Raw genomic sequence first — 14,223 nt, 5'->3', positions numbered from 1 at the left:
AATTTAAACAGTAGGTTCGCGAGTGCGTGCTAAAATCACGGGTTTTACCATCTAAAAATTAAATTTAGAAATGTCAAACTGCTTCTGTCCTTTTCATATTACAATAGTAAGAAGAGGGTGCGAATACTCTAAAATTTGGTTGTGCTTAGAATCGGTGCCAATGTTAATAATATTGTCGTTCATCGTTACCGCGTCGTACTATCGCTATCTCATACGCGGTTACACAGTACTTAAATCTACCTATTATTCTATCTAAGCTTTGACCGGAAAACACAGACCAAGACACAAACAAAGAATATGTATTCGAAACTTCAATGTACTCTGTGTTCGAAACCGAAGGTTTTGATCTTTGCTTAATTTTTTTTAAATATTCGTCTTGTAAAATAAAAATATCAAAATTTCATGAAAATTGAAATACCAGTAATTCGGTTATTGTATACAAAATGTCAACAGAAAACTGCGCTCTTATAAATGATATATCTCCAATGTTTCGTCCATATGTTCGTAATATATATCAGGACTTGAAACTAGGTACGTTAATTTAAAACCATGCACAATATATATTTTATCCACACTTATTATTCACGAACTCCTACTATCAACAGGTTTATGTAAAACTAAAGTGGACCTAGAACGCATTGGAGGCTCGGCGAACGGCGCAGAAAGTCAATTTCGATTAGTACTACCATATTGCTCCAAGAAACTTAAGTGGGATATCATATTTGATGCTGCAACACCATGGTTTGCTCCTGACTTTCGATTTGACGATGAGAGCTTTTTAAGCAATGTGAATGAAGAGGTTCTAGTTCAGGGAGTTCCCAGTCTATCAGAATGGAATTCTAACAATCCAAAATCACTCAGTGAAGTTATCTCAGAATTAGTTACAATGTATAAAGTTCATCAGGTAAACACCTTATTTTATAGCCTGAGTGGCAATGACTTTGAGGATGGGCTAGAGGATTGATGGATGTGGCTATGTTTTTTATCTAGTGGCAAGCAAAATTCAACATAACACCATATTACAAACTCAAAATGTTATGGCTACTTAATTTAAGGTCAAAGTTTTCTTCAACTGTTTATTTGTCTTGCCCTTCTGGTTTCTACTTTCCTAGGCAAGTGTGTCCTACATAAAGCTGCAAATCAAACACTGAGTTTCTAATGTACTGACCAAGGTATTTTGTAGCTCTGTAGGTACCAAAATATCACCACTAACAACAATTTTTTGACTTGGTTTATATTTCAAGGTTTTTTTTAAAAATAAAACTTATAAAAATACAAGAATTATGTAAAACTAAGCAGGACAAGAAATATTGATTATAAGTTTGCATTTCAAATGCTGGTCTTCACAGTTGAAACAGATAGACAAATGCTGATTGCTGATCTACAAATTAAAATATATATGACTAGCTTATTCCCGCGGCTTGGTCCGTGTGGACTACACAAATTTCAAACCCTTATTTCACCCCCTTAGGGGTTGAATTTTCAAAAATCCTTTCTTAGCAGATGCCTACATCATAATAGCTATCTGCATTCCAAATTTCAGCCTGATCCGTCCAGTAGTTTGAGCAGTGAGTTGATAGATCAGTCAGCCAGTCAGTCACCTTTTCCTTTTATAAATTTAGATTACATTAAGATATTTCAAATACATTTTAAGGTTAAAAAACTGAACGAAGATGAAAACTCTCGTGCTTCATTTGAGTACAGTGCTCTACTGGGAAGCACACTCATCCCTGAACAAGATGTGGAAGTGTGGGTGGGCACACATGTTGTAGAGTTCCTCATTAAACTCACGGTGGACACTTCAAGACTTCCTGAACTGTACAATGAGGGGTGAGGCAAGAATATTTCTATTCTACTTAAACTTATCAGGTAATTAACATGTCTGCAACCTCATGCCTGCATGGATTTAGGTTTGTGGAAATCCTGTGAGAACTCCTTGATTTCCTGAGATAAAAAGTGGTATATGTCACAGTCATTAACTACAGCCATACTGTGATGAGTGATGAGTAAGACAGAGAATACAAATTGCACCATAGAAGAGATAGGACTTTACAAATGTGACTCAAAGGGTTGTAGTAGAGGGCTTTATCTCTTCGCTTTAGATACATAAATGCTTTGTATGCATTTTTGTGTACTAATTTTGTGGTGTACAATAAAAGTATATTCATTCATTCATTATACTTCTTTACATAAGTAATATTATATACCATTGGTTTACACATTGAAAGTGACTAACCAGAAATTCTGAAAATATTCAATAACTAGCTGATGCCCGCAACTTCGTCCACGTGGAATTAGGTTTTTTAAAAATCCCGTGGGAATCCCGATTTTCCGGGATAAAAAGTAGCCTATGTCACTCTCCAGGTCTTTATCTATACCTATGCAAAAGTCACGTCAATCCGTTGCACCGTTGCGATGTGATTGAAGGACAAACCAACAAACAAACAAACTTTCGCATTTATATAAGGGTACGGATAACGTAACTTTATCAATATTTGTTTATTTATTTTGTTCCAGAACAGCTCAAAATCCAGGAATTGATACAGCTTTACTTCTTGTTAGATACCCAAACCCTACCAATGCTGAGTTGATTTTATCACCATTTCTGACCAAAGTTTTGGGTACCATATCTTTGCCTATGTAAGTATTAATAATATTCAGATTGTATATTGTTCATCCACATACCTATCTCTTTTGCCACTGATATATTACTTGATTTTGTTAGAATGACATCATATTTTGTTAAAAATACCAAAGGGTTTAATAATAACTGCCATACTTCTTCTAGGTTAGCCTACTTGCATCATCACTTACCACCAGGTGAGATTGCAGTCAAGAGCTAACTTGTATCTGAATAATAATAAAAAAAAATGCAATATTATTGACAGACAGAGTTGACTAGAAAGCTAGTCTAGTGCCCTTTTACTGACCTATTTTGTGGAACATTGCCCCCTCTAGTATGGTACTTGTCTGGGTGTCTCCTAATTTTATGTTTTTCTACATGTCAGGATGCACCAAACTGGAGTACTCATGGATTATGTTCCAATGGTTACAGAAATATTAAACAACAAGGTACCTAACAGAAGACTTTTTCTTGTTTTAGTTATGATTTGTACCAGTTTTTTTTATCATTAATAAATATTTTTCAGATACAAGATCTTCTTAATAATGATAAGTTAAAGCGTGAACTGTTAGCTCAGCTGATTGTGAAGTACGAAGGAGCTGTTTTGGAGCATGATGCGAACAGTGCTGCCTTCCTGTTTGAAATGAATGATTTTCATTGGATTCTACAGATAGATATAGGTACATACAAAAGATATATGTATTATAAAATTCAACATTAATTCAAGTTGTAGTTGAATGTTTTTCTTGAAATTTCTGTTTAAAATGTGCAGTGTCATGGCAAACCTAACAGAAATTAAGCTTCCAGACTATTCCATCACTGCACTCATTCAGTCACTACACTTTTTGTCATTTAGGTCCCCATCAATACTTATAATAAAACTGTAACAGGTCAAATTCTGTACATTGAAGATATTTTGAACTGTCTGTCTGTCTGTCTGTATCACGGCCGCGCATCACGCTGAAACTACTGAATGGATTCCAATGAAACTTGGTACGATTTGAGGTCATACTATGAGGAAGAATATAGGATACTTTTTATCCCGAAATTCAGCATGGTTCCCGTAGGAGAGGGGATGAAAGTTAAAATGTATACTGAGTTGTAATTCATTAACGCGTAGTCCGATTTCATTCATTCTTTTTTTGTTAGAAAGGGGATATTTTAAAGATTGTTCCGTAAATATTTCAAGGTAATCGGTTTTTAACCGACTGTCAAAAATGAGGTGGTTCTTTTTTCTACATCCATTTTTTCTAGGTTTCTGGACCGATTTGCAAATATTTTTTTTAAATCAACAAAAAAAGTTTTCGTGGTGGTCACATAAAAATTCTGGATTCAACTCCTTAATCCTGATGCTGCAGGGTTACTGCCCGCCTGAGTTATCAAGATTCAGGAAGTGTTCATAGTGAATTCATATTGGAGGTACCAAGCAACGACTTTATTCTCAGACTTCAAGTCTCAACTCCTCAACCCTGATGATGTAGGGTACAGCACTCCTAAACTATAATGTTTCAGGAACTGCGGATGATGCAAAATTATTTTAGGTACCAAGCATAGGCTACATCATTGAACTTCGGATCCTAACTCCTCAATCCTGATGCTGCAAAGTACTGAAGTCCTAAATCGTGGGGATTTTAGAATTTCTGATAGTGAATTGATATTTTTAAAAAAATTAAAAAATTTGAATCGACTGTTAGGCCGAACGAAGTTCGCAGGGTCAGCTAGTACTGAATATAGTTGTATATTATGTTGATGCATATAGTATTTCACAAATTGAAATTGATGCCAAGCAAGAAATAATAGTTTTTTTTTCAATGAACCTGAACATTAATTTTATTTTTTTATTTTTTAGTTTTAGTTTCTGTAATAGTTATGTAATATTTTTTGTGTGCAATAAAGTATTTCTATCTATCTATTAATTTTCAGGATCAAAATTGGTTATCGTTTCTTGCAATATGATATATGGTAACATAATCCATACTTACTAATTTATATAAATACGAAAGTGAGTCTGTTTGACGAAATTTTGCAGCTCAGGTAACATAGGCTATTTTTTGGCCCAGGAAATCATAGAATCAGTGCTATTAAAAGCTGTAGTCCACACCAAAAAAAATCGCGGGTATCATCTATTTGCTACAGAGACACCTTACGTCCGGTCGTGGAGACAGATATAGGCTACTGTTTACCCTGAAAAATTAAATAGTTTCCACAGGATTTTTAAAAACCGAAACTTCGAAGTCACAGGCATAATCCAGTTATACCTATAAGTTTTTAATTATTGTATACCTTTTTTTCCAGCCATTCAATTTCCAGAAAAGCCTCCAGTGTTGACGCTGCGGTCCGTTTATCATTGTTCAAAAGGAAAACCCAAGTTTAAAGTGTTACCCGGATGTTCATATAGTAATTTTGAACTTTACATTGAACAGCAAGTCGAAATATTTAAAAATGATTGCACTGAATGTCCATTTACTTTTGATGTGGACAGTGTAGAATAAGAATGACAGAAAACTTCTTCAGACAAAAAATTTACATACAAAACAGAAAAGCATCACATTATGATGATACTTACTAGTTACGACATTTTGTTTTTGGGGATGCAACTTTTCAGAATCTAGACTCTTGTTATTGTTAGGAGTTCATTCATAGTGTGCTCCAAAAAAACATAGTGGGAATGAAAAAAAACTCATGAAATTCTGCAGATAAATGTTCTCGGAACATTTCTGTTAAAAAAAATTATTTTAAAATTATACCTACATGCTCAAAACCACGGAACAGAAAAAACAGTGGAAGTGCTAAGTAGGCGTGGCACGCGTGCCACAATTAAGCGTAGTTACGTAAAACTGATCCCAGTCGCGTTCTAACATCGCGTGGAGTTGGTAGTCTCGCCACAAATTCATATTGCCCTAGCAATGTTACTGTTCCGTTTTGGAGTGTAAAAATGATAGTAGGAGAAAAAATCTTAAAAATGGAGGTGTTTCGTATCATCGGTAAGTACGATTTTCATTGTTTTCTATAAAATCTTAATTTATTTCAATTTACTAATATTTAATAGAACGGTTAGTCAAAATCAACCTTAACCAATTAAGATAAAGTTTATTTTGGATTGATTCTATTCCGAAAGTACTTCGCTACTCAAGTAGTGATGTGGCCAAGTCGAATATTGAATTTATCGATTGATATCGATACAAGGATATAAATAAATAGTAACGCAATAATTATAATTTATTAATGAGTGAGACGTTGCATTGATCACTAAATAGACATCAGTAGTTCCTCTAACCTTCATTTAAAATATTTTTAGGTTTCCCAAAGATGCAAGCATCAAAGAGAAATGGATAGATGCAACGGGTAGAGTTAATTGGATGCCAACCAAATCAAGCATGATTATGCTCTGAACATTTTTTTAGAAGTCGATTTTATAATATCAAATAAAGGATATAGATATACGAAACCTACTGCGCTTCCATCAATGAAAATCGTTAAGTTTTTTAATCAAGTAAGTAACTTTGTTTTATTTTATTACTTTCAGTAAGTATTGAAAATACTTGATATTGTAATACAAAACAACACCACCTCTTAGTTATATTTTTGTATGAAGATTGACTGACTTAATATCAAATTTAATTCATAAACACACTAATTAATTTTTCTCCTATTCATTTTTATATAGGTACTAGATGATGCCCGCGACTTCGTCCGCGTGGATTTAGGTTTTTAAAAATCCTGTGGGAACTTTTCAACTTTCCGGGATAAAAAGTAGCCTATGTCCTTTCCCGGGATGCAAGCTATCGCTGTACCAAATTTCATCAAAAACGGTTGAACGGTTGAGCCGTGAAAAGCTAGCAGACAGACAGACAGACAGACACACTTTCGCATTTATAATATTAGTACGGATTTATTCTCTCTATTAGTGTGACGTGAGTGTGACTATAGCTCGTAAATACGTTCTTCCGCTAAAGCAAAATAAATCTTATTTCTAGAACGTCGGGGTTTGTTTCCAAATCTGTGACGTAGGCTAGTTTTGACTAAACTTAAACGACAAATCAAATGATTTGTTTCTTTGTAGTGCAATATATGACTATCGGTATATTTATATGAGTTTGGCGACAGCGGTTCCTATAGTAATTTTGGTGAATTGCACTTCCACTGTTCTTTCTGTTCCGTGCTCAAAACATACAAATCTTCAAACGCGTGTAACTTTGAAACTAAATATTTTTACGGAAATTTAGCAAACCACAACACACTGATATTATTTTCTAAAACTTGTCTACATTGACTTAGGTTGCTTGATATTCAAATGAGAATGAAACTACGTTTGTATGGAGCGAGTGACGAAGAGTCCTGTTAAGTATAATAATTGTTCACAAACAATTTAATAATGTGATATATAATTAAAAGGTACTGTAAAAATAAATAATTATAAAAACAATTTTATGTAATAAAAATATATTAACGAAGTATTCTTTTAATTTCTATATTTTAACTTACTAATAGTTAAAATTGTATGCAACTCCTGTTGTACAGTATGCAGCAGAAAATAATCTACATCGACTTTTACAAGGAAATAGCGGGTTTGTAGAGCATAGGATTTTGTGTTGTTGAGACCGACAAAACGTCATATAGGTATGAGTGACAGAGACAACTCTCTACAAAGCCGAAATTTAATTCTAAAGGCCGATGGACATTCTTTTCTGTCGCGTACTGTACGTTGATACTACTGTAAGAATTTTTCACGCAATCACCGACCGCAACGATGCACAAATACATAATAAATTAAATTTAACACAAATAAATATTAATTTTTAAATGATATAAGATTTATTGAACCTCTATTCACTGGAAGCTATTATATTTATAGTACGCGACAGGTTGAGATGGCAACCGGGGTGGGGGAATCCCCCGCGCTAACCCGGTGCGGGTGACGTGCGGCGCGTCCCCCCGCCTCATGCCCTGATTGCCATCTCATCCTGTCGTGGACTATAGCTTGCTATACTTTCTGACTAGTTTTGAGCTAAGAAATGAAACCATAATTTATTTCAAAATTAATATTTCATTTATTATTTATAATAAAAATAAATTACAATGTTATAAACGGGAGTCATGTTATTGTGTAATGTAAACACTGATTTTACAATAATTGAGCTCTTGTATACGTTTCAATCAATCAATCAGCCTGTATGCGTCCACTGCTGGACATAGACCTTCCCAAGAGCGCGCCACTACACACGATCCTTATGTATACCTTTGGTAAACTTTTATTTTAAAAGATTTTTAGAATATCTACTTAGTAAGTTATGACAACACAATATTATTATGGCCTAGTTGTGTATATTGCTCATGTGCCATAGTAATTATAGCACATGATATTGCCAATTAAACTACTTATTTGGATAAACATCTAAAAACAATAAACTAACCAATAAGTACATAGCTCTGCCAAATACAGAATAACATTTTTTTTAATATACTATAGTATAATGCCATAACGTAATTGAGAAATAAATATTCCAAATCACAAAGAGTTACTGCAGTGACAGACTGTCGACAGGAGCACTCCACTCAATACAATCACTGTTATAATATGTTAGTAAAAAATTAACTTCTACAAACAGGAAAACAAATATCTCTTAACAATTCGTTTTAATAGTTGAACTAAGCTTTGCACTAAAATCTATTACACTATGGATACAATAGAGATTATTACCGGCAGCACTTAATATTTAATGTCCCTTTGAATATTAGATGAGATTGTGAAAATGTCAACATTTAAGGTGACCTTAAATTTTAAGCAGTGTGGCTAATTCCTTTGTACACAATCTCTAAACTAAACTAAAATATCACGTCTAAATCTATTGCTATCCCTTTCATAATGTTGCTTGCGGAAAAGGAAAGCACTAGACTTAGACCTGTTAATTTAGTTTAGTTTAGAGATTGTGTACTAGAGAATCGGCCCCAGTGTTTCTGTATTTGGGGGAAATCTCTAATTTGTCAATTTATCATCCTTTTTGCCGTCAATAATCTCGTATCTGTATCTCATATAAAATACTTTCATTCTATCCCAGACATTTTCAAATGAATCCATAGCTGGTCTGACGTCCAGCAGAGCAAATTGGAATTTGTTATCAACTTCTCCGCCATCATAATAATCAATAACATAGCGCACATCTTTACCACACCTATCCACAATCCAGTCATGACGGTCGAAGGGTAGCTCGTACCTGGAAAAGATAATCAAATTCAGTTATTAAATGCAGTTCTAAGAGTTTATCGATCACAAACAAATCTCTCCTCTTTTCATTAAAGCATAGATATAATGGGAGTTGGGACCAACTAGTAATTAACTATGGTTATTATACTATTAAATCTGGTTACTATTTATAACAGTTAACAGATTGTAAAACAATAACTTATTAGGTAGTACTGACCATATTATAATAAATACAAACTAGCTGATCCCCGCGGCTTCGCCCGCGTGTATTTAGGTTTTTAAAGATCCTGTATAACCTATGTCACTCAGGAATAATGTAGCTTTCTACCGGTGAAAGAATTTTCAAAATCGGTTCAGTAGTTCCAAAGACTACCCCTTTATAATATTAGTATAGAAGAAGTATAGATATAAAATTAAATTATGTACACAATAAATGCTAATAAATAAATTTGATTAAAAAGAAAAAGATTTCTGAGACATACCCTAGCAAAGACATATATATAAGATAAAATTATGTACACAATAAATGCTAATAAATAAATTTGATTAAAAAGAAAAAGATTTCTGAGCCATACCCTAGCAAAGAGATAGATATAAAATTAATTTATGTACACAATAAATGCTAATAAATACATTTGTTTAAAAAGAAAAAGATTTCTCAGACATACCCTAGCAAAGAGCGAATCCTTGCTCTTGGACTATATTGTGTGGCTTTCCCTCCAAAACTCTTCAACCTAGGATGACCACACTCTTTGGCATGTAATGCCTCCCATTTCAAAACTTCTTGCCAAGCCTGTTGATATAAGGCAGACAATGAATTAAACAAAAACACTACACACATTAGTTTTCATGTAATATAATATGGTATATATTATTTCAATAGCTTAAAAAAAAATACAATGTTAGTATAAATAAAGTAATTATCATATAAAAAAAATATATATATATGGTCAAAATTCTTACAAGTTCATTTCGAAATGATTATAGACCCTAGTAAATGCACTAGGTATTTTAAGGCATTGTGCTATTACAACGCGATTATGCGATCATCGCGCGAACTTGCGATGATAGCGTATTCTCGTTCTATTTGACGCAAGCACGCAATAGTCGCATTGCTTACTCGCGTGATAATCACCTAATCACGTTGTATTAGAACAACGCCTAATGTTCTGCTGACGAATAATGTGACTTCACTGCAATGACTGCACTATAATATGTTTAAATAAATATTTTGGAATCAGATTGCTTTAAGCTCCATAATCTTCTAGTAGTGAAGCACTTAAAAATCTCGCAGACATTTGGTTTATAACTAGCGACCAGCTGTGGGTTTTCTTTGCAAAGTTCCTTATTCTGCAAGAATTTTGAGAAACCTATTTCAGCTTTCTAGGGCCAAGGATTTAGGCTGAGCGTTGATGAGTCAGAAGTGAGTCAGGACTTTCCTTTTTATATATTTAAATAACAACATAATTTTTATCCTTACCATATATTTTTTTCATTCATATATTTTCATGTTTAAAAAAAAATTAAGTCTTACTTGTTCATTATTGGCATTATGTATTTTTATTATGTCCTCCATATCTTTCTGTTTGATATCCTCATCCTTCCATCTCCAACCTTTACGGAGCATTGCATTCCAGAACATTTGCTGGCTGGGGTACACCCAGAACTCTGTAGAGCCATCTGGCATGGCTCTAGGAATAGAGGACACTTGACGATTTGTTGGCAAAGTAAATGGTTGGTCAGGAGCAGGTTGTTGATTTGCTGGTGGCATCTGAAAAGTGAAGGATGTAGATGTAAGCTGAAAGCACAATAAAAATAGACGGCGATATGATTACTAGATCTACTGAAGTCATGCATGGCCTTTATTATGAAACTAGCTTATGCTTGCGACTTCGTCCGCGTGGACTACACAAACTTCAAACCCCTATTTCACCCTGTTAGAGGTTGAATTTTCAAAAATCCTTTCTTAGCAGATGCCTACGTCATAATAGCTGTCTGCATGCCAAATTTCAGCTCGATCCCTCCAGTAGTTTGAGCTGTGCGTTGATAGATCAGTCAGTCAGTCACCTCTTCTTTTTATATATATAGATATAGATTAAAAATATTATGGTGTAATAAATGACAAAAATATTTTTTATGATTTAAACCAATGTAATTAATCTATAGGGCCCTAAAACTAAGAAATAAAAATCACGTACCATGTTATATGGATTTATGTTAGTATCATGTTGAACAGGACATTCTGAGGGTGATACTTTGCTATCACTTTGCTTTGTAGCCCCTTTGTTGTGCATGGGGCATTCCGGAGGAGGGTTCCCATTGACTTCATGGATTTTGGGTGGAACTGCTTCGGCGAAAACTTGGTTTCCCATGGTTATTTATTTTTTCTTACGTAAGGAGTTATGAGATGGGAGGATGGCTTAAAAGCATAGCGTAACTTAAAAGTAAAAGTTGACATATCACGAGCTAACTTGACAGTCTGTGACATGTGATGATGGTCTGTGTTGACCATAGAGTAAAGGTGTTGACCTCCGAAAGCCTCAGAATAAATACCTTTAGAAGTAGCCCCATAGATTATCTACTGTAGCCCTAATGTGACTCTTACTGTTAAAACGAGATAGCTAAATGCATTAAAGCTCTTATTAGAACGTGAAAAAATGATTCTTGCTGTCCTAATCACCGTGCCCACTTTTTTTTATTTGTCAAAATGTATTTGTAGTTTGTGAGATCTTGACAAACAACGTGAAGTGAGGTTATGTTGACTCAAGTATATTTTTAAAGAATTATTAATCGATTTGTTTTGTTGTTTTTAAAGTTATTGGCACCTGTAATGATAGTTTGCAGTATACTAGGCTACAATAGCCGAAGCGAACGTAAAATTTAAGGAATAACATTTCACAAGTAATTAGTTACCTCTGCTTGAGCGAGAGGGACGGAGGGGGCCACGCTAGTTGCTTATCTGTTTATGTCTGTGTTCTGAGGGTATAATGCAGAGTTTGTTTAAGGCTCAAAAAGATTAGTACTCGGAAGGCCTTCAAGGACTGATATCCAGAGCCAAAAAATAAATTTAAAAAAAACCCCGGAGCCGTAAAACCACTTTAAAAAAAAAGTAATTAAATTTACCGCTAACAGTATTTTAGCACAGAAGATAATATAATAGTACCTACTAACGTAGAGAAGTCTCACTTTATTGTTAAGGAACTACTTGTTTATGTCTCGCAAGTACCAAGAGTGAGCCAGGCCTGATTTTAGCAATTTGCTCTAGCCTCTAACCACAATATCCCACGGCCCACCGCTAACCATAACCTAATGAAACCTAACGCCAGTAGCTGGTAGCATAATATTATAATATATAATATGTGTCCTTCTTTTTCGTTGATAATTATTGGCTCATTCGTTAGCAGGGTAAGCGGGTAACTGTATCTGCCATCAACCACCACCAGGCTAACTATAGCAAGATTTGCTCCGCAATCTCTTCACTCAGCTTCACCTACTCGACCTTCATTTATGGAGGATTTCGATTTACTTCACTCGACACCTTGTGATTACACACGCCACCTCCCTCACCACAGAGTACATTGGTAGGTATAATCCCTCCTTTCAAGTTCAGCCTCGTAAGCTTGATTCATTCTGGATCTTTGTAGGTTTCTGGCTTTACTTCGATAAAAATTTGTAATACTTCAAAACCACATGTTTGAAATGTGAATATAATATTAATAGTTTAATTTGGGCATTCTGTGCTAGTAACATCGAGAGCTTGCTACATAATTGTAAATACTAATTATTATATGTACGTATGTCACTATGTTAATCATTGATAAGTTGAGCATTTATAATGTTATGTTACCCATAATAATGTAAATAAAAATCATCATCATCATCATCATCATTAGCCTGTGGACGTCCACTGTTGGACATAGGCCTTCCCTAAAGAGCGCCACCACACCCGGTCCTCGGCCTTCCTCATCCAGCCACTTCCCACCAGCCTCTTAAATAAAAATAAAAATGTAAAAAAAACAAAATGTACTTAACAATAAAAATGTATTGTTTGCAAGTATTCCACATTCATTATACTATTAGATATTTTATTTTTAACTACTTTCTTATGATAAAATAAATTATATTTACTATTTTTTCAAATATTTTAAATACTTTTTTGCATTAAAGTTGTCTTCAACAAATTCAGTTATTTTGACTTTGCGTTTTGGTTTCCTTTTTTCTAGTCTTGCTTTCCTTTCATCTTCTGATAATGTAGACAAATCTAAAGGTAACTGAAAATAAAAATGTAATGTAATTAAATAGCATAGATAATTTTGGAAAGCAAATAAAATCCTTTATCTGTACTAACATTATAGAGGTAAAGTTGTAAGGAGTAATAATTGTATAAATAAGAGGATTTTATGTGACTATAATTGGCTTCATTAGATTTTGTAATTGATAAAAAGTGTGGATTTGGCTTGCTCCAGCAATGCACATGCCTGCACTTACTTATACAATATCATGGCATAATATTAATCTAGTAAATAAGAACAACCACCTTCCTTGGTGGTTCTTCAATCAAGGTAGGAATGTCATTCTGAACCAGTGGTAAATTCTTTAAATGATTCAGAAGCATTTGTAAAAGTTTATTTGAATACAAAATATTTCTATTAAAAAATATATATATTAGGTACTAGAGGGTGCCCGTGACTTCGTCCACGTGGATTCACGTTTTAAAAAATTCCGCGGGAACTCGTTAATTTTCCGGGATAAAAAGTAGCCTATGTCCTTTCCCGGGATGTAAGCTAACTCTGTACCAAATTTCATCAAAATCGATAGAACGGTTGGGCCGTGAAAAGCAAGCAGACATGTCTGTCTGCTTGCTTTTCACAGATACACAGACAGACACACTTTCGCATTTAAAATGTTAGTAGGTATGTGGAGTTGGTATTGAATTCGTAATTAGGTATTTTATGCTTACTTTTATTATTTTCCTTGGTTCATGGTATCTAATGTTAATTGAAGCCCCATTGGCTAAAACAACTTTTGTGGGATACATTCTTGTAAATACTTCTCTGTGAATCCTAGTAATGCTAGCCACATTATTGTTTAAATTACGCTTTACATAATGATTGCATATCATGGGAGTTAGTTTAAGACCTATTTTATTCATAATGCAGAGAAAGATAATAATGTACTCTGTGAGTAAGCCTAGAGAATTAGAGAAACTTGAAGAAATCAAAAAATAAAATAGGTATTTTGGATTTCAATGTTTATTACCATTGGGCATTGTCCATAATTTATGACAAATTTGACAGTAGACACCACAGACTAATATTTTTTTTAAAACTGGTTTTACGGCTCTGGATTTTTGTCTAGACAATTATATTTTTACACACCGTTCCTTAGACTATGA

The 14,223-nt window shown here is 34.0% G+C and overlaps 3 protein-coding genes across 3 annotated transcripts; 1 reads left to right on the top strand and 2 right to left on the bottom strand.

Moving 5' to 3' along the window:
- The first annotated feature begins 364 nt into the window (after positions 1-364).
- LOC117982043 (BRISC and BRCA1-A complex member 2-like) lies at positions 365-5,334 on the top strand. The gene is made up of 7 exons (XM_034968318.2): positions 365-531; positions 606-904; positions 1,655-1,830; positions 2,518-2,640; positions 3,009-3,072; positions 3,150-3,303; positions 4,919-5,334. Exons 1-7 carry the CDS (start codon positions 444-446, stop codon positions 5,113-5,115), a joined length of 1,101 nt encoding a protein of 366 aa, XP_034824209.1. The 5' UTR covers positions 365-443; the 3' UTR covers positions 5,116-5,334.
- A 2,313-nt stretch (positions 5,335-7,647) lies between these two features.
- Positions 7,648-11,269, bottom strand: Cchl (Cytochrome c heme lyase). Its single transcript, XM_069498707.1, has 4 exons — positions 11,027-11,269; positions 10,363-10,599; positions 9,497-9,621; positions 7,648-8,838 (listed from the first exon to the last, which is right to left on the bottom strand). Exons 1-4 carry the CDS (start codon positions 11,198-11,200, stop codon positions 8,601-8,603), a joined length of 774 nt encoding a protein of 257 aa, XP_069354808.1. The 5' UTR covers positions 11,201-11,269; the 3' UTR covers positions 7,648-8,600.
- A 1,583-nt stretch (positions 11,270-12,852) lies between these two features.
- On the bottom strand, positions 12,853-14,135 carry mRpL55 (mitochondrial ribosomal protein L55). Its single transcript, XM_034969040.2, has 2 exons — positions 13,789-14,135; positions 12,853-13,099 (listed from the first exon to the last, which is right to left on the bottom strand). The coding sequence occupies exons 1-2, from the start codon at positions 13,978-13,980 to the stop codon at positions 12,956-12,958; spliced, it is 336 nt and encodes a 111-aa protein (XP_034824931.1). The 5' UTR covers positions 13,981-14,135; the 3' UTR covers positions 12,853-12,955.
- Positions 14,136-14,223: the final 88 nt, after the last annotated feature.

The sequence above is a fragment of the Maniola hyperantus genome, chromosome 5, assembly GCF_902806685.2.
Source record: "Maniola hyperantus chromosome 5, iAphHyp1.2, whole genome shotgun sequence".
Lineage (NCBI taxonomy): Eukaryota > Metazoa > Arthropoda > Insecta > Lepidoptera > Nymphalidae > Maniola > Maniola hyperantus.
This window is presented reverse-complemented; position numbering and strand designations above follow the sequence as displayed.